Raw genomic sequence first — 22,693 nt, forward strand, 5'->3', positions numbered from 1 at the left:
AATACTTTTAAAATGATTAAAATTATTTTTAATAAAAATGTTTTTAAAATCAATTGTAAAAAATTAAAGGAAGATATTGGCAGATTGAAAATCAACAAATACCTCTAAAATTTTAGAGTGAATTGTAATAATGGTCTTTCAACTTTAATTAAATTGCAGCATTCAACTAAAAATTTATTATCATTGGTCATTCAACTCATCAAAACGTGTAGCTATGGTCATTTTTGTCAACTTTGTTAGGATTTTGTCAAAATGAGTTATGTTGGAAAGTCCATAATTTGGTTGAAGTTGATGGACCATTTCTCCAATTAAGTTAAAGTTGAGGGACCATTTCTCCTGTTGGATTCAAGTTGAGGGACCATTGGTAATAAATTTTTAGTTGAGGGGTCATAGCTGCACGTTTTGATGAATTGAGGGACCAATAATATTGAATTTTTAGTTGGGAGTTAATTACTTCAATTGAGTTAAATTGAAGGACTATTTCTACAATTTACTTACAATTTTATTTTAATTTTTGAAAACCCCACCGCCACTTTCTCCAAAATTTGGCGCCTGTTCTGCCTTCATATCTCTCTTTTCGTCTCCCTCTCGCGCGGACGTAGAGATCACAGCACCACCTGCAAAACGACGCCGTAACGAAGCCAAGATGGTATTCCTCCACCAGCAAATCCCTTCCCGCAAACGGCCGCCCCCCTCTTCTTCCGCCCCTTCTTGCCCTCCCTCCAAATCTTCTAAACCCGCCGCCACCGCGAACTCAACCAATCCAACCCCAAACGACGCCGTCGAAACCCCAGCCATCGATAAAATGGTCTCTATTTTAGCCGACGCTGGCTGCACCCTCCTCAATCACTCCGGGCCGCCGTGCCTCCCTTCGGACCTACACAAGCTCCGCCGTCACCTCCACCGCACCTTTTCCTCTTCCGAAAATGCCTCTGTTCTTCTCTCCGATTTCCTCTCCGGCCTCTCTTCCTACATCAACACACCTAAAAACCTCCGCAGGTGAGTAACTTCCTCGACACTATTAACTACTTCTAGTCTTCAGTTTCAAAAATTTCTATTTCCTGTTTGGCTGCCGAGAAAGAAAATCTAAACGAAAATTGCTCCTACATTTTCAGGATTCTCACCGCCTCCGCCAGAAGCGAGAGCTTACTACGCCACTTGCTGTTGGTGCCCACTATCCAGTTGCAAATTCAGAACATGCTTCTCGAGAAGCTTCCAGAATATTTCCACGTGTATACGCAGCATTCCGGTCCGTCTCTGTCCCTCGAAGACGACGTCGCTAGGCTGATCATCAATCACTTCCGGTGGCTGGATTTCCTTGTTGATCCGAATGCATTGGCCGAGAAATTGATGCAGATTCTTTCGATTTGCCCTCTGCATTTGAAGAAAGAGATAATTGGATCGTTGCCGGAGATCATCGGCGATCAGAATAATAAGACTGTGGTTGAAGCTCTCGAGAAATTGCTTCAGGAGGACTCGGCTGTAGTTGTGCCAGTGCTCGATTCCTTTTCGAACCTTAATTTGGATCCAATGTTGCAAGAACAGGTTTCACATTATCCTTTATTATCTGTTTGGTTGGTCAGAAAATTGGGAATATCAAATTTGTGCTTATTTTCTAGGAAAATGAGAAAATAAGAAACTTCATTTGACTTAGAAAGTGCATGATTGAGTATTCCAAGTTTACGGGTTGCTATTACACGTACATAGGATTGAAGTTTTCTCTTTTGAATATTCTAGCTGCACCTGACTTTAAATTTTCTTCAATTTGAAGGTAACCACCATAGCATTGTCATGCATCAGAACAATCGAGGCAGAGCACATGCCTCATCTGCTTAGGTTTCTACTGCTTTCAGCAACACCGTCAAATGTCCGGAGAATAATCTCACAGATTCGACAGCAGTTAAAATTTGTTGGGGTATCAAATTATCGCACATCACAACAGAAACTCAAAGGAAAGTCACGTGCCGACAACACCGAGGCTTCTATCCTTGATGCCTTGAGATCAAGTCTTCGATTTAAGAATGTATGTCTTCTGCCAGTTGGTCCTTAAAAGAAATTTTTTGCTTCTTGTAAAGTTAAATTTCCCCTAAATCATATATTTGCTTCTATACGAGTTGTGTAGATACTGTGTCAGGAGATTTTGAAAGAATTGAACAGCCTCGAGAAAGCTCAGGATCACAAAGTCATCGATATATGGTTACTGATGCTGATATACATGAATGGTGAATCCCTGCAAAGGAGCGTTGAAAAGCTATTCAAGAAGAAAATTATTGAGGATTGCATTCAGGAAGCTATGTTTGATCAATGCATTCATGGACACAAAGAGCTTGTACAGGTATCTGGTATCAAGGAATGGATTCAGTCTGAAATACAAAATCAAGTGGTGTTTCTGTAGCCTTATTTGATTCTGCTTTTTTATTTGTTGTTAGGATTATTTTCTATCTTTCATTTCTCTGTCCGAGTACTTGTTGGCTTGCAAGGAGCAAAAATCCAGGGAGTTTGGCATGCATATCTATGTTTGTCTTTTTGAGGAGTTTGCCGATATGTATTCCAGACAGGAAGTAAGTGGCCTATATATTCTTTGTTGGTTATATGATATTTAAAATAAAGGTCTATTCTGTGACTACTATCATGACTTTCGCAGGTTCTTGGCTCGCTAGTTACCCACGTGGGTTCTAGTGTGGGCTTTGAAGTTGGTTCTGCTTTAGAGACCTTGGCTCTGCTAGCCTCGAAATATGCACAGCAGTTAATTCCTCTTTCTTCTCATATTAGCGGTATGATATTAGTCTGTTGTTCATGTTGATTTGTCAGACTCTGGAGTAATTCTTTTCCAAGAAATGCATGATGAATTCTTTGTTCCGCAATCCAGGTATTTTGGATTACTTAGAGGGATTTAGTGTTGAAAATCTGCACAAGGTAGGATGCTACATTTCTTTATCATTCTTGGCACAAAAGTGTTGAATCACTATTTCACTGGCTTTACTACAGTGCAGGTCTACGAGATTTTTGGCCATCTGGCACTTTTGGCTCGGTCTAGTGCATATTCTTATGGTTCTTCCTTTGCAAATGAACTTTTGATGATAGTACGCAAGCAGGTACCAAGAATTATTTTCTTTTCATTTGGAGCACTTCAACATAAACATGATCAAACGTCTTTGAACCAAACATTTGTGTATGATCATTATTTTACCCTTTCTGGTAATCCAAATTGATCTATTCCATCCCTCTGTTTGGCAGGTCACTCATCCTGATCTGAACTACAAGAAGATGGGCCTGGTCGGAACTCTAAAGATTGTTTCCTGTCTAGGAGATGCAACTGATGTTACCTGTCCATCCCCATCTCAAGTAAGATCCAGCAGCATTTCAGTTTCACTCTACCATAGTTAGGGGCACATACTGTTAGTAAGATAGTAAGATTTACAAATTCTTTTTAATAATTAGAGGAAACAAAGAAAATATGGAAACCTGCAAAATACATTTTAATGTGTCCAGGTGGGTTCGCTTATACTATTTTATATTGTCAATATAGTTAACATCAAATGTTTTTTGGCTTCCAAAATTTTTATTAAGGGATGTACATTCACCATTATTAAACACATTGGCTACAGAAATCTAATTGTGACGAGGCACTGGAGCTCTTGAAGACTTCTTTGGACTCTTGCAGACAGCTGCCCTTACCTTTGATCATGTTTTATGATGAACTGACTGAAACGTTGGATTGTAAATTACTTCATCCAACAGTTATAGAATGGTCAGTTGGTTTCAAAAGCTGGTGTTTTCTTTGTTATCGTGTTAGCAATTTAATTTTTTTTACAAGTAATTGTTCTTTATTTGGAAGAAAACTAATCTGCATATTTCAGGATTGGGAAACATGTAGGGGAGTTTGAATCCCTGTTTCTGTCTGATCTTGATGGTGGGAATTTGGCTGTTAAGGACTCATATTGTGGTTTAGAAGGTGATTCTGTGATGCAATATTTCATCCTCTGTTTTTTTTTTTAATTTTTATTTTTGTTTTCTGATGCTACTTGAGATTGTGCTGTATAAGCAATTAATTGTGGGTGAATTAAAGTTGCCATTCTTTTTTTCATTGTAGGGGAGCTGTGGATGAACTTGGATGGTGATATATCACCTATTTGTCTAAACATTTTGCCATTGGCTTCCTCTACATTGCAGTAATATTTTGGCCATACATTATATCTATTATTGTACATAAGGTTTTCTCCACTTGATATCTATGATTGCTGAAGTTGGAATCTTGTTGTGTGCAGGTCTTCTTCTTCCTTACAAGTTCTTCCTGCTAACTTCCTTTTATTAGCTGCAGTAAGTGAAAGGTGGTTATGACTGATCTGATTATGACCTCTGTGATAAAACTTTAAACTTTTCTGTCAATTTTCAGATTGAAAGGTTGACAAACCAAGGATCTCTTGGTGGAATTGATGCACTACTTGGCTGCCCTTTGCACCTGCCTTCGTCTAAGGTCAGGCGAAGTAAAATTCTTTGTCAACAGCGCCCACTAGTTAGACTTTGGTTTATACTGAAGTTTCTTAAAGTTGAAGCTGCAATCCACATTTTAAGTTTGTAGAAAAATATCCCTGATTAACACCATAAGTCGCACACATGTTCAGATACAGGCACAGAGAGATTGCTCCAGCTAACTTATTTACTGCAGAATTTGAGAATTATTATTTTTCCATAAAATGAACTAAGATATTATTGTTAGTTGGTTTGGTTTCTCAAATTTGTGTAGCCTACCAGTGTTGGTGGCAATGTCCTACTCTGACATGTGCTGACTTGTGCATTACCAGTATTTATTCGGATCTGAGTGGAAGTCTCTGACAGGGAAGCAGAAACAGATTATATGTGCGTCTCTATATTATGCTGCCAATTGGATACGGGAACTAGTAAGTGAAGAAGCTTAAAAGATATTACCTTGCATTTAAATTGTGGTTTCTGACTCTTTATGTACCATGCTAGCTCAATGCCTTCTGTACACAAGTTACTGGGAGATTTGAATTTACAAGCCAGGCCACAAAGGAGGATATACTTTCCAAGCTAATGAAGCGCTTGAGAAACCTTGTGTAAGTTATTGTGGTGTTAATCCCTTGAAAACATGTTTTTAAATTTGTAAATCAGCTTTCTTGTGTACATGAACTAGCTTGTTTATTACAACCTCTTGATCCCTGAGTACTGATGGAGACAATCTTAACAACACAGATTCTTGGAAAGCATATTAAACAATTGTATTGAGAGGTGCTCTCTATCTCTTCCTGAACTTCATCCTTATGCTGATATATACCGGTCTTCCCTTTTAAGCCAACCTCACCATATGGTAAACATTGAAAAGAAAATTGAGCATAAGAAAACACATGAGGCCACCTCTCCAAGAGGCATGAAGAAAAACAAAAAGATCTCAAAAGCATCAACAACATCAGATACCAATGCGAAACTCCGGCAGCCCACATTATTTGATGTCTTGGAGAAGGCAGGAGTTCTAACAGGCCAAGAGGTGCCAAATGAAGATTCCTCTTGTTTAACGTCAAAGAGCAGGTCATATGAGTCATCAGAGAAAAATTCTTCTGACTCTAACGAGGCTGCTGTTATAGAAATTTCTGCCATTGCCAAGGCTATTGATGCTCAGAGATTTAAGTTCAGACCTCTGCTGGTTCATTGTTATTCCATTTTGGGTTTTGCAAAGGTATTACACTTCATGATGGTTGGCCTCTAATAAGGTGTTCTTATGGTATTGATTGTGATTAACCACACTTTTAGGCCACTGCATTCATTAGTGTCACTGTTCAGTATTAGTGAAGGAAGGTGATTCTCATAGCCCAATGCACAGGTCTTCAAGTCCAAATAGAAATCATAAATCTGATACTCTTTTTCTGAATGTGGCCACCTCTTAGTTTAAAACTTAATTCTTAATTAGATTTTGGCAAGAGGTTGTGAACTTGTACATTGGAGTGATTATACTCTAAAGTTATTTATATTTCTTTTCTTTCAAATGCAAGCAATGGATAAATGTACTGTTGAAAAGTGTAGAGTTTGAAAAGTGTGGAGTATTAGTATCAAATGGTCTACTTTGGAGTGATTTGTCTTGCTACATATTAATTCAAATGACAATTGGTTAGGTGTCAAACGACGCACTAACAGAGTCCCTAGCATTTCTTGATCTTGTTTTACAAGATGTGCAGTGTATTTGAAATTTTGATTAGAACCATTATGCAATTTTTATTTTAGTTTTTCATGTATTTTATGCAGAGTGAAGCATCCTGTTGTGTTGATGCTGCTGCTGAGGTACCCACCAACTTGAGTCATTTTTGTTATATGTTGTAAACAAAGTTCTAAACTTATAACATTTATGTCCTTTTTTGCGGATGCTAGTTACCTCTATATCTGTACCTTCTGCGTGATGTTCACTACAAGCTGGATTACTTAAATCCTGGGAAACAATTGTGGGGCAGAGGCTTGAGTCCTCCAGTTGGGTTCACCAGAATGACAGTGGATGAATTCTTGAGCAAAGTTAAACCACTCTTTCCAAGTATTAAGAGGCATTTTGATAGTGCACTTTTAGTACTGACGGAAGGTAAGAAAGTGAAGTCCAAATTTGATGGATACACACTAGAAGGATGCCACTATCTTCTTTTAATCTTTGAGCATCACTCTGCAGGTGATGAAACTTGTGAAGAACATTGGAATATTCAATCTACTTCTGCTCGAAATCCAGACATTCCCAATCTTGTACATTCAAAAACTGCAGTTTCTACTTCAATGTTCAAAAAAGTGCTTCATTGTTTCAATGCGGTGAAATTCCATTACCTTATCTATCACCTCAATGAAATGGCATCTCTCTCTGTCTCTGTATTGTGTGTGTGTGTGTGTGTGTGTGTGTGAGACCTCCCATCCTCGGCTGATAACTAAATGAGTACTTACACTGTCACACACAAATTTTATGTTTGAAATGAAAACTACTAAATCTTTTGCTTCGGTTTTTTAATTACAGATATTAAACCTTCCTGGTATTCAGACAGATAAGCCAGCTCTCTCATATCTGCTAGAAGCATTCCAGCCTACCAAGATCCCAGATAGTTTTTTGGAAGGCATACAGCTTAACCTTTCCCCTGGGACTTCAGAATATTTATATTTTGGCGCTTATTCATTTTTTGAAGGTGTCTTGGACATAGGTACATAACTTCATTCTGTTTGCTGATAGTGTTCAGGGTGCTCATTGATTGTCACTCTTTATTAAGCCACTTACATAACCTCACATGGTCCCTGCAGCATGCTCTCTTTCTTTTATGCTGGCGTCAGAGTCACTTTTTACTCTAGAATCAATTGTATCATCAGTCCACAAATTCATCAGTAAGATGGAGGGAAATGGTAAAAACATGCACTCAGGATTTGTCCAGGAGGCTCTTCCTACTTTGCGCACGAAACTTGGTATTTCTGCCGAGAAGATTTTAAAGCATAGATTTGATGAAAATCTTGAGAATGGTGGGAAGTGCAAAGTGAGCAAACTATGTTTCTAGCTCTTATTTCTTGCACATGCTTGGAAATTTATTTGATCCATATTATGATATGTGTGTATGCTTGTCATTTTTTATTTTCTAATTTTTTCAGGGGGAAATAGTACAGAAAATATTGCGCATTTACCTAGAAAATAGAGATTCCACTTCTGATCGGCTGGAACAGCTAGCCTGCACTATTTTGCCTGAGGTGCATATTTTTGTTATGGACCTTGGTCTCTTAAGAGTTTTGGTAGACACTATTTTTCTCAATTTGTTTTAATTCTGCATCGAAGAACTGGTTTTAAAAGTTTTGGGTGTTTGATTATAACATAACCACTGTATGGTAGTCAGCAATTGCTGACTGTTTTTCTACTTTTTTTTATTAGTGGACAAAGGGAGAAGATGATGAACATGGTTTCCCATCTCTAAGTTCTGGAACGTTTGTTGTGTGGTACAAGATACTGGTAAGGCTTACATTTCCCCCTTCTATCAAGTTTACTGATACTCTTTCTTGACAGAGATAGTAACACAAGTTGGTGTTATGTGCAGCATGAAGAGAACCTAACTGTTCTTAACAAATTGGTGAGGTGTAGATTTATTTTTGAAACGTTTCAAAAGACTAAGAGTGTTGTACTTGCAGTGCATTTGGTCAGAAGTACTCATGTTGATTCTCTCTTAGGTCAAGGAAGCTGTTCTTCTGAAGAAAGCGAGAGCTAGTGCTCAACATAACATTATTGAAAAACTTCTAAGCAAGCTACAACAGTCTGTAAATGTGGTTGTGTCATTAGTTAACCTTTGTAAAACTCACGATAAGGTAAATAAACAGGACTCCAAAGTTCTCTAAATTAGCATCTGTTCTCTTCTTGATTTACTCTTTTTGTGTAATAAATAATAATCATCTTTATTATGTTCAAATGCCACCCGGGTAAGATACTCTTGACATGCCAATATCGTGGTTCAGGTGACTTTGCATGCCATGGCTGTTGGGTATGGTGGGAAGTTCATTGATTCCTTTATGAAAGGTATATTCACGACACTTTACATATGATTAAATGAGAAGTGTTTGAGGCGCTAACATCATTATGTTTCCAGTTTTTGACTTCTTACAGTCCCATTTTGAAGTTCACAGAGAGGATATTATCCACTTGGTAAGATCTCTTGAGCAAATACATAAATACATCTTAATGATTGGAGTCGAGTTTTACCCTTAATTTATCCGGAAAACAAAACTTATCCTTGTAATGAATTAGGTTTTAGAGCTTCAAAAGGCCACAAGAACAATACAGACCCTATGTTCAGAAGCAAAGGTAAGTCTTAAATATATATTTTTTATTTTTATTAGATTTTCGACTAAATCATCTTCACCCTTGGAGTTTGTTATCGTATGTTACCATTTTATTTTTTGTTTTGTATTGTGGAAGGGTTTGAGGCAAACAAGCATTACCAGAAAAATTCCTGCTACAAAGAGATCTATGGAACGCCTTTTGTTCTCTGTGAAAGCTCTTCTCCACACATCATCAAATGGATGTACTTTCTGGATGGGTATGTATGAATTGTTGTTTTCTTTTGTGCACTGTGTGGGTACTTGAATATGCTACCTCGAACTAGGCGTATAATCTTCTCGTAGCTTCTTGCAACCTTTATTATTTGTAAGGGTTAGAAATGTACTAGATAATGTCAATGTATTCTTGCTCTTTGTTGACTACCACATCATCATACTAGTATTCAGTTTCTTCCCATGCTAAATTGCATTTTCTTTAATCTCCTTGGACTCTTGAGTTACTTCCCGATTGTTCCTGAGTTCTGTATTGTGCTTGTGGTAAGAGAGGATATAGAATAAATTACCAACTGACTTGAATTTGATTATTTTCAAGTCGATGTCCTACTTTAACCGCATAGTTGAGATTATCTCTTACACAACTAAATCAAACCTCCTTCCTCCCAATTGATTGCAGTCATTTACATGAATCCTTGGCTATTACCACTGAGCTTTCATCGTTAGATGCTTAGTGATCATGTGATACATACATCTTTAATACTTTCACCAGAGTGTCATTTTTCTCTTAGACCTTTCACACCTTAAATTAAGCCGCGCTTTTTCTATGCAGTGGGTCTGATCACATTTTATCGATTATCGTTTTTTCATCTTCCGGTTCATGTTTCTTATTTATCGTTGCCTGCTCTTACAGGCAGTCTGAAGCATAAAGACTTGAAGGGTCAGGTGGTGAGTTCTCAAGTGTATATGGATACCGAGGATGACCATGCTGGTGAAGAAACAGCAGAAGCCGCTGATGAAACAGCAGATGAAGCAACTGATGATTATCAACCTGAGAATCCTGATAGTGAAGAGGACAGAGAAACAGAATGAGAAATGCATTCCGAAACTTTAAGCATATTGACCGAAGCCCAACCTTGTGTGAGTTCTAAATTTTTGCGAGTAGTCATCAAAGGAAAACGTGCAACTGAGTGGTTTGCTATTCTCGGTCTGCACGTAGTACATAAAATTCTGAGTTACGTTATATCGGCCAAGAACTGAAGATAAGACAGAACCTTTTTTTCTCTCGTCGTTTGAATATTATGATTGAATTTGTACTTTCATATTGAAAAGGGAGTAACGTAATACATGAAAAATAAAAGAGAATTCTACATTTAGTGTATCAGCAGTTCAATAGCAATTAGTTTAAAAATTTTAATATTCCACGATCTAAATTTTGCAGGACCTCTAAGAATTCTTGAGTTCTGATGATTGCGGACGACAAATGATAAGTGGGCAGCATATATTTATTAACTCGTAATTCCGAGTTAACAGCAGCAGCGTATAGACATCCAAGATCCTCAGACATGGGTTGGATGGAGTGGTGGAGTATCGTAACAGGAAAAGGCGGTAATCTAGTTTCTCCAGTTTTGGAAATTCTATTCCACGCTTCAAATCCCGCTCTGTTGATAGCATTCCTTTGCAGCAATACTTATACCGGGTATGGATAACTGTTCAGCTGGATCTGGGTTCTTTGTGAATCTTTTGTAAGGAATATTACACTCCAGGATTTATTCATATGATAGATTTTGACAAAATATAATAAATAATATTTGTTTCTGATAACATAGTTTCCTTGTATGACAAGGTACTATTGACTCAAAGAGATAGCACATAGTGCTTTCTGTTCTTCAGCAACTCTTCTGTGTTTTAGGCCCGACGAGGTTCTGTTGCGCGACCTGAAATCAAAATTACTACCATAACGTTAGTCATCAAGTAAGTGCACTGCCTATATTATAATCATAATATGAAAGACAACCGATCAATCTAGTTTGAATTACCCTGTTCGATGGAAGGAGATCCGTCTGGGTAGAATTGCGGCAAAGGAGTGCCACCATCAGCCTCGTCACGAATCTATCAGACCCAACAAAACAATTGATCAAATGAAAGTCCAGACCATGTATAACTTGAACATGATTGACAGTGTCAAACCTGGTTGTGTGGGAGCTTCACAGCTGTGTACGTAGCAGCACCAGCTAAGGCACCGAGTGTGGGTGCGACCAAGTAGATCCACAATCCTTTATAATTTCCGGCAGCCACAGCCGGACCCAAACTCCGGATAGGGTTCATTGAACCCCCCGTTGTTTGTCTGAGCAGATAAATATTTGATATTAGATAAACTAATAAAGTTTGAATACAGTTAGTTTTATAACAAAAAAGGTTTCTCACCCTGCCACAAGAATGTTGAGCAAAACTGTCGCTCCAATTGCTACACCTGCCAACTCCCCCACCTGCATCAACTTAGAAATTAGTTTACATCATAAATTAGCCAGAATTTGGACCGCAGCAACGTAACAGTGCACGCACGCACGCACATACCGCACGAGTATCAGTGGCAACGGAAGTGACTGTGAACATGAGAATGAAACTGACAATGAACTCGAGTGCAAAAGCTTGGCAATGGCTAACAGATGGGACCGTTACACCCCCAGACATGAATGGATGAAAAACTCCCTTTAGAGCGAAACTTGCAGAGATGGACGCTGAAACCTGTGCTATTATGTAGAGGGGAACTTGGGTCCATGGGAAGTGTCGAAACGCTGCAAAAGCAATGGTGACAGACGGGTTTAGGTGTGCTCCGGAGATGTGGCCTGTGGACAAAATCACTGCCATCACTGCTAGGCCTGCGCATGCCGCATTGCCTAGCAGCGTCTCCGAACCTTGATACTTTTGGTTCACAATAGGGGCTGCTGCTGCTGAAAATATCAGGATGAAGCTCCCCACAAACTCGGCACCAAGCTGTAAATACACGTGCATGATGCGTACAAAATATATAGCTTAATTTGATTTCAAAAGTTAGAAAATCTAATAATTTCGTTGGTGTGTTAAATAAGAGGTACGTACCTTCCGGAGCAAAGTGACATGAGGAGCATGGACGCTCGACGGGGAATTGGTTTCTGGCATTATGGCAGAAGAACGAAGGAAGAGAAACAGTACTAGTAGTGGGGACTTTGTTTACATATATATTGCTTATAGGCTGAAACCGCGACTTTGTTTACAACTTTACATAGTGCTTATAGGCCGGAAATAGTGAGTATGCTGCTACTAGGTACTGCTACTAGACAGTTTGAATCAGTTCTTGCGCCTTAAGAAATCTTGACCTCCAATCAAAGCTGTTGTGCATCGAGTGAACTGGGCGATTTAGTTCTTTTCTGTGACTCGAGCGAGTACGGACTTTAAATATTCACCAGCGCAGAACGTCCTTTACATTGTAACTGAAAGCAAAAACAAATGAAAAATAGTAGTAAGAACTGAATACAGTTTGAGCCGAATCACTAAACTAAAAACAATTTCGTAACGAATCACGATCGAAAATCCATACCAAACACAATGGTTTTGTCGAGCAATCTTCAAAAGAAAATCAGGAATCTGGATCAGTTGATATCGTTGAGATAAGTTATATGTTGAGAGACTTGTGTTTCGGGACGAATAAGTAGTCATCCTTATATAATGATCGTCAACCCTAACTTGAGTGAAAAACAATCGAAACATTTAGGCACTTTCCTATTCAAAACTGCACGAAATTTGACTCGAAGATCACGATCCTAATCCAATCCTTAAGAATATTTTTTACCTGTTTAGAGCACGAAATCTTAAATAATCATCATATTATTATTACAAATTAATACCTATTAAATTGTAAACGACTTACAAGGAGAGTGAGTATTGACGTTTCACCTCTTATTATTCCTTATTTATGTGATGAATAACTCAACACTTGCAAAAGAAAAAGAAAGATTGAGCACAGAGAGCCAATGCTTATTAATCACGATTTTATGTGGATGCACAAGTGTGTGTCTCACTTTTTGAATGTTTTTGCAGAAGTTGCTTTACTTTAGCATTTTGAGGGCAAGTTTGTGAACATCATAATGTAAAGCCCTAGCTATTCAAGTGGTTAAGAGCATCGATTCAATCCTTCTAATTCCTCTAGTATCGCTTAATCCCAAGTTCTATTAAGTCATTTGTTGAGAGTGAATCTCACATCAAAGAAAGAAGGGATTTTTGCATGTACTTATAAATAATTGAGTTCCTCTCTCTATTGCCAATTAGTTTTATGATGAAACCTCAACTTCTTTAAACATATCGTTTAAGATTTGGATGATTTTTGAGAAAATACGTAAAAGATAGACTGTTTGAATTGTTGAAATACATTATGGAGTCGTCCCACAAAAACTTGTGTCAGAAATTGTGTATATACATTACGAAGGAACGAACATGGAGCATGTGGTCCGGAGTAAATGGCAGAAGGCGCCTCTGACTCTTACTCGTATTGTCATATGCCATCACCTGTTGAAATGGGACAGAGATCCTCTCCGGATCTCTTTCACCAAGGCCATTGGAAGTGATCCGGACCTTCTAAATTTCATCCAATAGCTCACCTGTTTTGACCCCTTAAAAGCAGTGATAATTTTGTCTCCAGATCATCCAGAAGCCATTAACTTCTCGCTGCACCGCATGATCCACCTCATCTTGTTTTTCACAAATATTCATCCAATGTAGCTGAACGAGAACTCATAGGCGCATATAGATTATTTGTGTTGTACGACCCCTTATTTAAGGGAACTTAAGTGATTCAATTCAAACAATTCGCAATTTTTTCCCCTGTTCGTCAAGGCATGCCAGTTTTCATGAAATTGTCTCTGTCGTTGTTGGACAGGCCCTCAAAATCTCATGATCGACCATGAAACTCATGTTGGATTTTCTCGAATAAATTTTAGGGTTAACACAACACTTTTCATAATGGCTCGTACAAATTAAGAATCCGGGCACAAACAATAATAATGTACGCGGGTTTATTCTTTTTGTAAAGCTAGAGAGGCCTACGATTTCTTGAAGTTTATGGTTGTAAACTGAACTGAACGATCACTTTTAGACTTTCAGTTTGGTCACCAACTCCATTGGACTATGTTTGTGTAACAAGCTTATATTGATTGGTTCAACTTTTAATTACACAGACGCGTTTCATGAAAACTCCACGCCTGATGTGGTGTACAGATGATAAGACAAAAGTTAGGGGACAATATCAGTGAGGTTAATGGTGAACTATTTGATAAACCGACTCCAACTCAGTCTATGTCTGTTGCACAAATAGAATTCCAGTCTAACACGAAATCCCAATCCAACACGGAATCCTCACCGCTTGCTGCACCGCTTGTTGCAAATCATGTTTTGTCCTGATTCAACTACTTGTAATCCTAGTTTTACATATGTATGACTTGTAATCCTATAAATATTAATGCACGACGCTCACTCGATTATTGGGTTGAGAATTATAATTACCATCTTTCATGGTATCACGAGCCAGCGTCTCACGACAAAGGTTCATATTATAATTTTTTTTTTCTCTTTTCTTCTCCGTCTTCTACAGTTATGGCGTCTTCTTCCTCTGCTACTGCTGCTCCCTCTGTCATGAATTTTCTCACCATCAAGCTCGACCGCAACAACTACCCTCTCTGGCGTGCTCAGTTCCTTCCCTTGCTGCGTAGCCGCAACTTACTATCTTATGTTACTGGTGAAAATCACTGCCCATCTGCTTTTCTTCTTGATGACAATGGTAAACTCACAGACAAGGTCAATCCATTATATGCTGAATGGATACAGACTGATCAGATGATCCTTTCTTGGATTACGAGTTCCCTTACTCCCAAGGTTCTTGCTACAATCGTCAACAAAATTGATTCGGCTTCTGCCTGGTCGTCTCTTCAAGAACGGTATGCTTCTACGTCTCAAAATCGTATTATCCAAATGCGTACATAATTGATGAATACTGCTTGTGGTAATCTTTCTATTGCTGACTATCTCGACAACGTCAACGCCATCGCCGACAACCTTGCTCTTTCTGGCGCCCCCGTCTCTGAATCCGACTTAGTTGCCATTATTATGAGTAAAGTAAGTCCACAATATGAGACCACTGTTGCTTCCGCACAGGCTCGTGACACTCCCATCACCTACAATTCATTGGAAGCATTATTACTGAGTGCCGAGCAACGTTACAACGCCTTTTCTCTTCCCTCTGATAGCGGCACCTCTGCTTTTGCTGCTGTCCGTGGCGGTCGTGGTGGCTTTCGTGGCCGTGGTAATTCTTTTCGTGGTGGACGTGGTGGAAGCTTCTCCCGTGGTGGTGCTGGTAACTTCTCACGCCCAAATTTGGCTGCTCATGACTCCGGTTCTGCTGCCCCTGCAACATCCACCTCTGCAGCCCCTTCTCGCGGGTCATCTTCTTCCTACAATGGACTTCTTGGTCCAGCACCTGGCTCCAGCACATCTCATGGATCCTTGCCTGTTTTTTCCTCCTCTAGGCGTATTCAATGTCAGATTTGTCAACGCTTTGGGCACTCGGCTATTGATTGCTTCAATCGTCTCAATATGTCCTACGAAGGTCGGGTTCCCTCCTCTCGTCTTCAAGCCTACACAGCTGCACCATCTTCCCGTGCTTCCGCCGCTGCACCCTCTGTCCAGCAATGGCTTTTTGACTCCGGCGCAAATTCTCACATAACCAATGATGTCAACCAACTCCAAAATCCTCGTGAGTATCATGGCACCGATCAAATTCGTGGTGTGCATGGTGGTCCAGGTTTGAACATCTCAAAAATTGGTGACTCGTACCTTCGAACTAAATATGCTTCTTTTCGTTTGCCTAACACCCTCTATTGTCCCCAAGCCTCAACTAATGTGATTTCTTTGAACCGTTTTTCGGATGATAACAACTGCTTCTTTACTTTACATCCCCATTTTTATCGTGTGCAGGATTCACGGACGGGGAGGATCCTTTTACAAGGCCGGAGTAACAATGGACTCTACCCGTGTTCTAATCGCCCCTCTCATCAAACCCATGGTGTTTTTGCTTTCTTAGGTGAACGTGTAACTGATGCCTTGTGGCATAGTAGATTAGGTCATCCTTCGTTTTCAATTTTAAAACATTTAATTTCTGCAAATAAATTGCCCATTCAAGGCTCGTTTCAAAATAAATTTTGTCAATTTTGTCCCCTAGGAAAAAGTCATAAATTACCCTTTTCTTTGTCTACATCTGTGTCTTCTTCTCCTTTAGCGTTAATTCATTCCGATGTTTGGACTTCACCCTCTTTATCTGTTTCTGGCTTTAAATATTATGTGGTGTTTGTGGATGATTTTTCTCGTTATACTTGGTTTTATCCATTGCGTTCAAAATCTGACGTTTTTTCTACATTTGTTACTTTTAAAAATTTGGTTGAAAATATGTTCACTGTTAAGATTAAAGCTTTTCAAACTGATGGTGGTGGGGAATTTGTTAATAAGGCCCTTAGTACGTTTTTGCATGACCATGGTATTTTACATCGTCTTACATGTCCCCATCACCCTGAACAAAACGGATTAGCCGAGCGTAAACATCGTCATTTAGTCGAGACTGGGCTTACTCTTTTAGCCCAATCTGGTTTACCTACTTCGTATTGGGCCGAAGCTTTTCATACTGCTAATTATATCATTAACCGTTTGCCCACTCGTCTTTTAAACCATATGTCTCCTTATGAAAAATTATTTCACAAACCTCCTCATTATCTGTTTTTCAAAGTTTTTGGTTATGCCTGTTATCCCTACTTGCGTCCTTATAATAATAACAAATTACAATTTCGTTCAAAACAGTGTGTTTTCTTAGGATATTCATTAAATCATCAAGGTTATAGATGTTTGGATCCCACTACGGGACGTGTCTTTCTTTCTCGCCATGTTGTGTTTGATGAGAACAGTTTTCCATATCAAGAATCCATTGTTACTTCGTCATCACCACTTTCCTCGTTTGTGGATCCCGTTCTCGAGATTGGCCCATCCAACAATCCTACTACTGCCATCCACTCCATCCCGTACCCACCTCATCCTATTACTTCAGCCGTGTCTACCCCACCTCAGCCTTCTACCCAACGCCCACTTCAAGTATACACTCGCCGATCCCCACGCCCCAAACCTTCTCAGCCTCATGTCTTACCTGCATCAATCCCTACCATGCCCTCCAGTTCTTCTCCTGAACCAGTCCCTACATCAAACCTGCCACCAGTCACACCCGCACCATTGGTTTCATCTACTCCCGAGGTAAGTGCCGTGTCCCATTCTATGATCACTCGAGGCAAAAGTGGTATTTGCAAACCTAATCCCAAATATACTTATGTTGCTACTGTTACTAATGCCTTGGTTGAGCCTACATGTTTTAGTCAGGCTAATAAGGATTCCGAATGGCGAAAGGCGATGGTTGACGAATTCAATGCTTTACAACATAATGGCACTTGGGCTTTGGTTCCGTTTCAACCCACTATGAATATTCTTCCTAATAAGTGGGTATATAAAATCAAGCGACGCTCTGATGGCTCAATTGAGCGTTACAAGGCACGGTTAGTGGCTAACGGGTTTCATCAACAAGAGGGTTTAGACTATGGTGAGACATTTAGTCCTGTTGTCAATCATGCGACTATTCGGTTAATTCTCTCCATTGCTATTCATTTCAATTGGCCTCTTCGACAACTTGATGTCCAAAATGCGTTCCTTCATGGTTCTTTGAATGAAGAGGTCTATATGCGGCAACCACCGGGATTCATTGATCCTCAACGTCCATCTCATGTGTGCAAATTGCAACGTTCTTTATACGGTCTTAAACAAGCTCCTCGTGCATGGTTTCAATGTTTTTCCAATCACTTGGAAAATTTGGGTTTTGTATCTTCTCATGCAGATTCATCATTGTTTACTTTCTTTGATGGTTCCGTGGTTATTTACTTGTTAATTTATGTGGATGACATTCTTATTACTGGCAATAGCATGGACCATATCACTCGTTTGATTCATCAGTTGGGCACATTATTTTCAATGAAGGATCTTGGACCACTTCATTATTTCTTAGGTATGGAGGTTCATCGTACTAGCATGGGCCTTCATCTTACTCAGACAAAGTATATCACTGATCTTCTCCAACGCACCAACATGCTGGAATGCAAGCCCATTTCGACCCCAGCCATTAGTGGCCGACGCCTCAGTCTCTCTGATGGCGAACCATTGTCTGATATCACCGAGTTTCGTAGCATTGTGGGTGCCTTGCAGTATCTTCTCTTCACTCGTCCTGATATTGCCTTTGCCGTTAACCAGGTTTGTCAGTTTATGCATAAGCCCACAACATGGGATTGTTTATAGCTCGAGTTCCCTTCAGCTCACTGCCTATGCTGATGCGGACTATGCTGGTGATCCGGACGATCGCCGTTCCACTGGTGGTTACTGTATATTCCTTGGTGATAACCTCATCTCGTGGAGCTCCAAGAAGCAACGTGGTGTCTCATGCTCCAGTACAAAAGCTGAATATCGACAGCTTGCCTACACAGCCGCTGCTCTCTCTTGGTATCGCACCTTGTTTCGAGAGCTTCATCTCCCTCTTGCTCCGCCCCGCATCTGGTGCGACAACATTAGTGCCATTTCCGTAGCTTCCAATCCAGTTTACCACCAGCGCATGCGGCATGTCGAAGTTGACTATCACTATGTTCGGGAAAAGGTAACTCGTAAAGAGCTCATCGTTTGCTATGTCTCCTCCACGGATCAGCTGGCTGATCTTCTTACCAAGGGATTGTCTGCAGTTCGTTTTGCATCCTTGCTGTCCAAACTTCCAGTTCGTGACCTCCCTGTACGTTTGCGGGGGAGTGATAAACCGACTCCAACTCAGTTTATGTCTGTTGCACAAATAGAATTCCAGTCTAACACGAAATCCCAGTCCAACACGGAATCCTCACCGCTTGCTGCAGATCATGTTTTGTCCTGATTCAACTACTTGTAATCCTAGTTCTACATATGTATGACTTGTAATCCTATAAATATTAATGCACGACGCTCACTCGATTATTGGGTTGAGAATTATAATTACTATCTTTCACTATTGGCCTGTATACATCTCTCGAAAATCTTTACAATTAATGTGATCAAATTGCTCATGGTGAGTAGGCAATACTTATACCGCTATAGATAACAGTTTAGTTTAATCAGGGTCCTCCATGAATCTGATATGTTTTTTTAGGTAGGTGCAGTATTAGTCTACTCTCACAGCATCCCCGTTCATTTTCTACTTTCTGCGATCATTTCTATCCGTTTGAGTGGTAGAAATTGACATATAATATTGTAAATGTAAAAAATGTTCCAAATCAGTTTTCTTTAATTAATTTCTTGTTTTTGAATTTTGATAACGTAACACAGCTCTCTTTTCTTCAGCGTATTATAAAGTATAAATTATATTTCATACCCAAGCTAAATATATAGATTCAGCAACTGTTCCGTTTTTAGGATCGATGAGACCCTTTGATGATACCTGTAATCAAACCTACCATAACGTTAGTCATCAGAATGATCGTCGAAATAAGTCAAGTAGCTGGTTATGCTATGAGCATGATATGAAACACGATCGGTCTAGTTTGAATTACCCTGTACAGTGGAAGGAGATTCGTCTATGTGGAGTTGTGGCAAATTAGCGTCAGGAAGTGTGTCGTCATTAACCTATCACACACGAACCAAATGATCAAATAAAAGTGGAAGTCCTAACCTGATTTGGTGATTTTATTGTCCTAACTAATTAACCTGTGTGGGCTAGTTGGCAGTAGTAGGGGAAGTTCTAACCTGGTTTGGTGGTTTATTGTCTGGGAGCTTCACAGCTGTGTAGGCAGCAGCACCAGCTAGGCACCAAGAGGGGTGCAACTAAGTAGATCCAAAATCCGTTATAATTTCCGGTGGCACCACCCGGACCCAAAGTCCGGATAGGGTTCATCGAACCGCCAGTTGTTGGTCTGCCAAAGTAAGTATAATTTGTTTTAGATCAACTGAGACTAAATGATGTTAGTTTATAACAATGGTTCTCACCCTGCCACAAGAATGTTGAGTAAAACTGCGGCTCCAATTGCTACGCCTGCCATCTCCCCGGCCCACCTGCATGAACTAACTAGAAATTAGTTTACATCATAAATTAAAGGGAATTTGGATTGCAAGATCATGACGACATATATACACACGCATACCGCACGGGTATCAGCGGCAACGGCAGTGACAGTAAACATGAGAATGAACGTGACAATGAACTCGAGGGCAAAAGCTTGGCCATTGCTTACTGAAGGAACCGTAACTCCACCAGACATGAAGTGATGAAAAACACCCTTGAGAGCAAAACTTGCTGAAATGGACGCTGAAACCTGAGCTGCTATGTAGAAGGGAACTTGTGACCACGGAAAGTGTCGAAACGCTGCGAAAGCAAGGGTGACAGACGGGTTTAGGTTTGCTCAGGAGATGTGGCCTGTGGACAAAACAACCATAGTCACTGCTAGGCCTGAACATGCCGCATTACCTAGAAGCGTCCCGGAATCAGGGTACTTTTGGTTCACAATAGGTGCTGCTGCCGCCGAAAATATCAGGATGAAGCTCCCCACAAACTCCGCTCCAATCTGTACATAGTACATAAATTATAAATAGACATGGATGATGCATATAAAAGTTGCTAGCTATTAATTAGTGATTTATTAGTACTAATATATATATATATGTATATATCAATGTATTAAAAGCGTGAGGCATGGACGAGACGTCCGAGGGATAGCTCGACTTAGGCGTGAGGCGATGACCTAAATTTTTTAATATATACACTGAGCGTACACATATATTATATTAAAAAAAAAATTATTAATCAACAATCATCCTGAGCACATACATATATTATAAATATATATACACACTTATATATACATATTATATATATATATATATATTAAATAGAGGATAAAAAACACAATAAACACACATATAACAATGTACGCAGACAACACACACATCCATTATATACAAAAATAAAGACCTAATTGGATAAATGGTCCTTGTGGTGACAATGTAATCGGAAGATAGCCCCGTAGTTAAAAAATTAGGATTTAAACCCACGTGATGTAATCCGTTAGCAAATATAAACTAAAAGTGATTTTTTCGTTAAATGTCCATTAAATGCAAGAATAAAAATGTACACCTTCTTCGTCTTCGTCTCTCTGCTCTGTTTGTAATTTGCATTTTCAGTCTTCCATTTCGGGATGCTGTACTTTGCATTATCAACACCTTCTTCCCCAGAACAAAATATCCTGCAAACCCACAACTATCAACACAAAACCCACTTTAGAATTTCAATCAAACCCATAATTTAAACAAAAATCAACTAAAGTACCATTTTGTAAGTGGGTCTGAAGAGCCTTTCAATAAAAGCTACCACAAACAAGTCAAAGAGCCATGGAGTCACGCCGAGGGTGGCCCAGAAATACGACAGGGCGCCCATAACCAGAACAGCACCGGGGGCCGTGAGTGTCAAGTCATCGAATTTGGGGACTAGTGCTTCTATATATGACGTCGCCGCACTTCATCATCGTGCATAGCAGGCCCAATCCGACACCCAGAAACATGTCGTGGACGGCGTGGATCAACTTGCCGTCGCTGGACGAGAACACCAGCAGCGTTTTGGAGTTTGAAATTGTGATTCTTGATGAACTAGGTAGCTGGGATTCGACTGAGGGTTTGATTTTGAGTTTTCTGCTGAGAAATGGGTAGATGGGTTTTGATTGGTGAGGACGGAGCTTGGCCACTCCGATGAAGGGATCCATGTGCTCGTCCAATTGAAGAAATCCATGTGCTTGCTGATACGTAAGATGCAAAATACAACATCCTGAAATGGAAGAAAGTGAAATTACAGAGAGAGGGAAGAGGAAGGTGTACGGGTCAAATTACATTTTTATCCTGTATTTTACGGACATTTAACAGAAAATTACTTTTTGACTAAATTTACTAACAGAGTATTACCACGAGGGCTTAAAATTTTAAATTTTTAACCATATGGCTTATCTTCCGATTACCTTATCACCATGAAGAACGTTTATCCCGTTAGGCCAAAAGTAAAAATCAGAAAAAAAAAGGTAGAGAGATGATGGTGCAAGGAAGATGTATGAGACAGTTAAAACACTACCTAAAATTTGGGTTTGGGTGTAAAAAAGAAAAAGGAAAAAATAAAGCCAAACAGAGTCTGCCTTCCGCCACCTTCCGCCCACTCCCTCAAAACAGAGGCGGTAACCCTCACGCCCAGCCTCAGAGGCCACCTAGGCGCACCTTAAGGAAAGCCTTTTAAAACATTGATATATGTATGTGTGTATGTATGTGTGTATATATATCTAATTAGTTAACCAAAATTATATGCGCTTAATTTTATACAGAAAAACAAACTGTAATTTTGTTGCTGTGTTCATTTGAGGTACCTTCTGGAGAAGAGTGACATGGGAAGCATGGAAGCTCGACAAGTATTTGGTTCCCGTCATTAAGGAAGATGAATGAAGAGAAGTTGTACCAGTATACTTGGGAATTTGTTTATATGCAGATTGTAAAAATGTAGAAGCTGAATCAATCGAGGAAAGAATGCAATTAGTGGCGTGCACATATTCCCGAGCTTGCCTTAGCATGCACAACAAACACACAACGCCTCTTAAGGTTCACATTCCCATTTAATTGTTTACAAATCAATATTACAACTTGGTACTACTACATAGCTAACAACTTCTAAACTAATAATTTCAATTGGCAACTAGTCTGGCCAAGTTGTCCTTTGCTTATTCTCACATGTCTTATCCTCAAATTTGCGAGTATGTGGCAA

At 39.6% G+C, this 22,693-nt stretch overlaps 4 protein-coding genes and 1 pseudogene across 6 annotated transcripts; 3 read left to right on the forward strand and 2 right to left on the reverse strand.

Annotated features, from left to right (window-relative positions):
- The first annotated feature begins 556 nt into the window (after positions 1 to 556).
- On the forward strand, positions 557 to 10,605 carry LOC137740468 (fanconi anemia group D2 protein). 2 transcript variants are annotated; one of them, XR_015966868.1, is made up of 32 exons: positions 557 to 999; positions 1,116 to 1,545; positions 1,772 to 2,023; positions 2,123 to 2,335; positions 2,430 to 2,561; positions 2,645 to 2,774; positions 2,870 to 2,916; positions 2,994 to 3,095; positions 3,238 to 3,345; positions 3,609 to 3,751; positions 3,861 to 3,955; positions 4,094 to 4,172; positions 4,269 to 4,320; positions 4,397 to 4,477; positions 4,806 to 4,901; positions 4,975 to 5,078; positions 5,215 to 5,695; positions 6,259 to 6,294; positions 6,382 to 6,583; positions 6,668 to 6,801; positions 7,001 to 7,181; positions 7,279 to 7,505; positions 7,618 to 7,713; positions 7,892 to 7,969; positions 8,055 to 8,092; positions 8,185 to 8,319; positions 8,467 to 8,527; positions 8,598 to 8,653; positions 8,756 to 8,812; positions 8,927 to 9,047; positions 9,695 to 9,921; positions 10,223 to 10,605. XR_015966868.1 is itself a non-coding variant. In XM_088700424.1 (32 exons), exons 1-31 carry the CDS (start codon positions 647 to 649, stop codon positions 9,871 to 9,873), a joined length of 4,494 nt encoding a protein of 1,497 aa, XP_088556550.1. In that variant the 5' UTR covers positions 557 to 646; the 3' UTR covers positions 9,874 to 9,921; positions 10,223 to 10,605. The 2 variants fall into 2 exon arrangements, 1 of the variants encoding a protein (XP_088556550.1); XM_088700424.1 differs by having other exon boundaries at positions 8,055 to 8,087.
- LOC137740469 (putative aquaporin NIP5-1) lies at positions 10,521 to 12,026 on the reverse strand. The gene is made up of 6 exons (XM_068480330.2): positions 11,884 to 12,026; positions 11,359 to 11,778; positions 11,209 to 11,270; positions 10,972 to 11,128; positions 10,821 to 10,893; positions 10,521 to 10,718 (listed from the first exon to the last, which is right to left on the reverse strand). The coding sequence occupies exons 1-6, from the start codon at positions 11,941 to 11,943 to the stop codon at positions 10,690 to 10,692; spliced, it is 801 nt and encodes a 266-aa protein (XP_068336431.2). The 5' UTR covers positions 11,944 to 12,026; the 3' UTR covers positions 10,521 to 10,689.
- A 2,383-nt stretch (positions 12,027 to 14,409) lies between these two features.
- On the forward strand, positions 14,410 to 14,796 carry LOC148694162 (uncharacterized). Its single transcript, XM_088700638.1, has one exon. It carries the CDS (start codon positions 14,410 to 14,412, stop codon positions 14,794 to 14,796), a length of 387 nt encoding a protein of 128 aa, XP_088556764.1.
- LOC148694163 (uncharacterized) lies at positions 14,532 to 16,017 on the forward strand. The gene is made up of 2 exons (XM_088700533.1): positions 14,532 to 15,613; positions 15,787 to 16,017. The coding sequence occupies exons 1-2, from the start codon at positions 14,800 to 14,802 to the stop codon at positions 15,825 to 15,827; spliced, it is 855 nt and encodes a 284-aa protein (XP_088556659.1). The 5' UTR covers positions 14,532 to 14,799; the 3' UTR covers positions 15,828 to 16,017.
- A 3,155-nt stretch (positions 16,018 to 19,172) lies between these two features.
- LOC148694164 (putative aquaporin NIP5-1) lies at positions 19,173 to 21,771 on the reverse strand (annotated as a pseudogene). Its single transcript, XR_015966246.1, has 7 exons — positions 21,227 to 21,771; positions 21,035 to 21,157; positions 20,038 to 20,465; positions 19,891 to 19,956; positions 19,651 to 19,817; positions 19,458 to 19,530; positions 19,173 to 19,345 (listed from the first exon to the last, which is right to left on the reverse strand). The product of XR_015966246.1 is annotated as a putative aquaporin NIP5-1 (transcript).
- Positions 21,772 to 22,693: the final 922 nt, after the last annotated feature.

Source organism: Pyrus communis, chromosome 9 (assembly GCF_041283825.1).
Source record: "Pyrus communis isolate YQ-2024b chromosome 9, ASM4128382v1, whole genome shotgun sequence".
NCBI lineage: Eukaryota > Viridiplantae > Streptophyta > Magnoliopsida > Rosales > Rosaceae > Pyrus > Pyrus communis.

Excerpts from the sequence above, each read along its gene's own strand:
- LOC137740468 (XM_088700424.1), top strand. The coding sequence starts at position 647 with ATGGTATTCCTCCACCAGCAAATCCCTTCCCGCAAACGGCCGCCCCCC. Across the intron at positions 3,752-3,860 it reads CATCCAACAGTTATAGAATG|GATTGGGAAACATGTAGGGG; the intron begins GTCAGTTGGTTT and ends TGCATATTTCAG. Across the intron at positions 8,654-8,755 it reads GAGAGGATATTATCCACTTG|GTTTTAGAGCTTCAAAAGGC; the intron begins GTAAGATCTCTT and ends GTAATGAATTAG.
- LOC137740469 (XM_068480330.2), bottom strand. The coding sequence starts at position 11,943 with ATGCCAGAAACCAATTCCCCGTCGAGCGTCCATGCTCCTCATGTCACT. Across the intron at positions 11,779-11,883 it reads ATGTCACTTTGCTCCGGAAG|CTTGGTGCCGAGTTTGTGGG; the intron begins GTACGTACCTCT and ends GTGTATTTACAG. Across the intron at positions 10,894-10,971 it reads TGAAGCTCCCACACAACCAG|ATTCGTGACGAGGCTGATGG; the intron begins GTTTGACACTGT and ends TGGGTCTGATAG.
- LOC148694162 (XM_088700638.1), top strand. The coding sequence starts at position 14,410 with ATGGCGTCTTCTTCCTCTGCTACTGCTGCTCCCTCTGTCATGAATTTT.
- LOC148694163 (XM_088700533.1), top strand. The coding sequence starts at position 14,800 with ATGAATACTGCTTGTGGTAATCTTTCTATTGCTGACTATCTCGACAAC. Across the intron at positions 15,614-15,786 it reads TGGTGTGCATGGTGGTCCAG|GATTCACGGACGGGGAGGAT; the intron begins GTTTGAACATCT and ends TATCGTGTGCAG.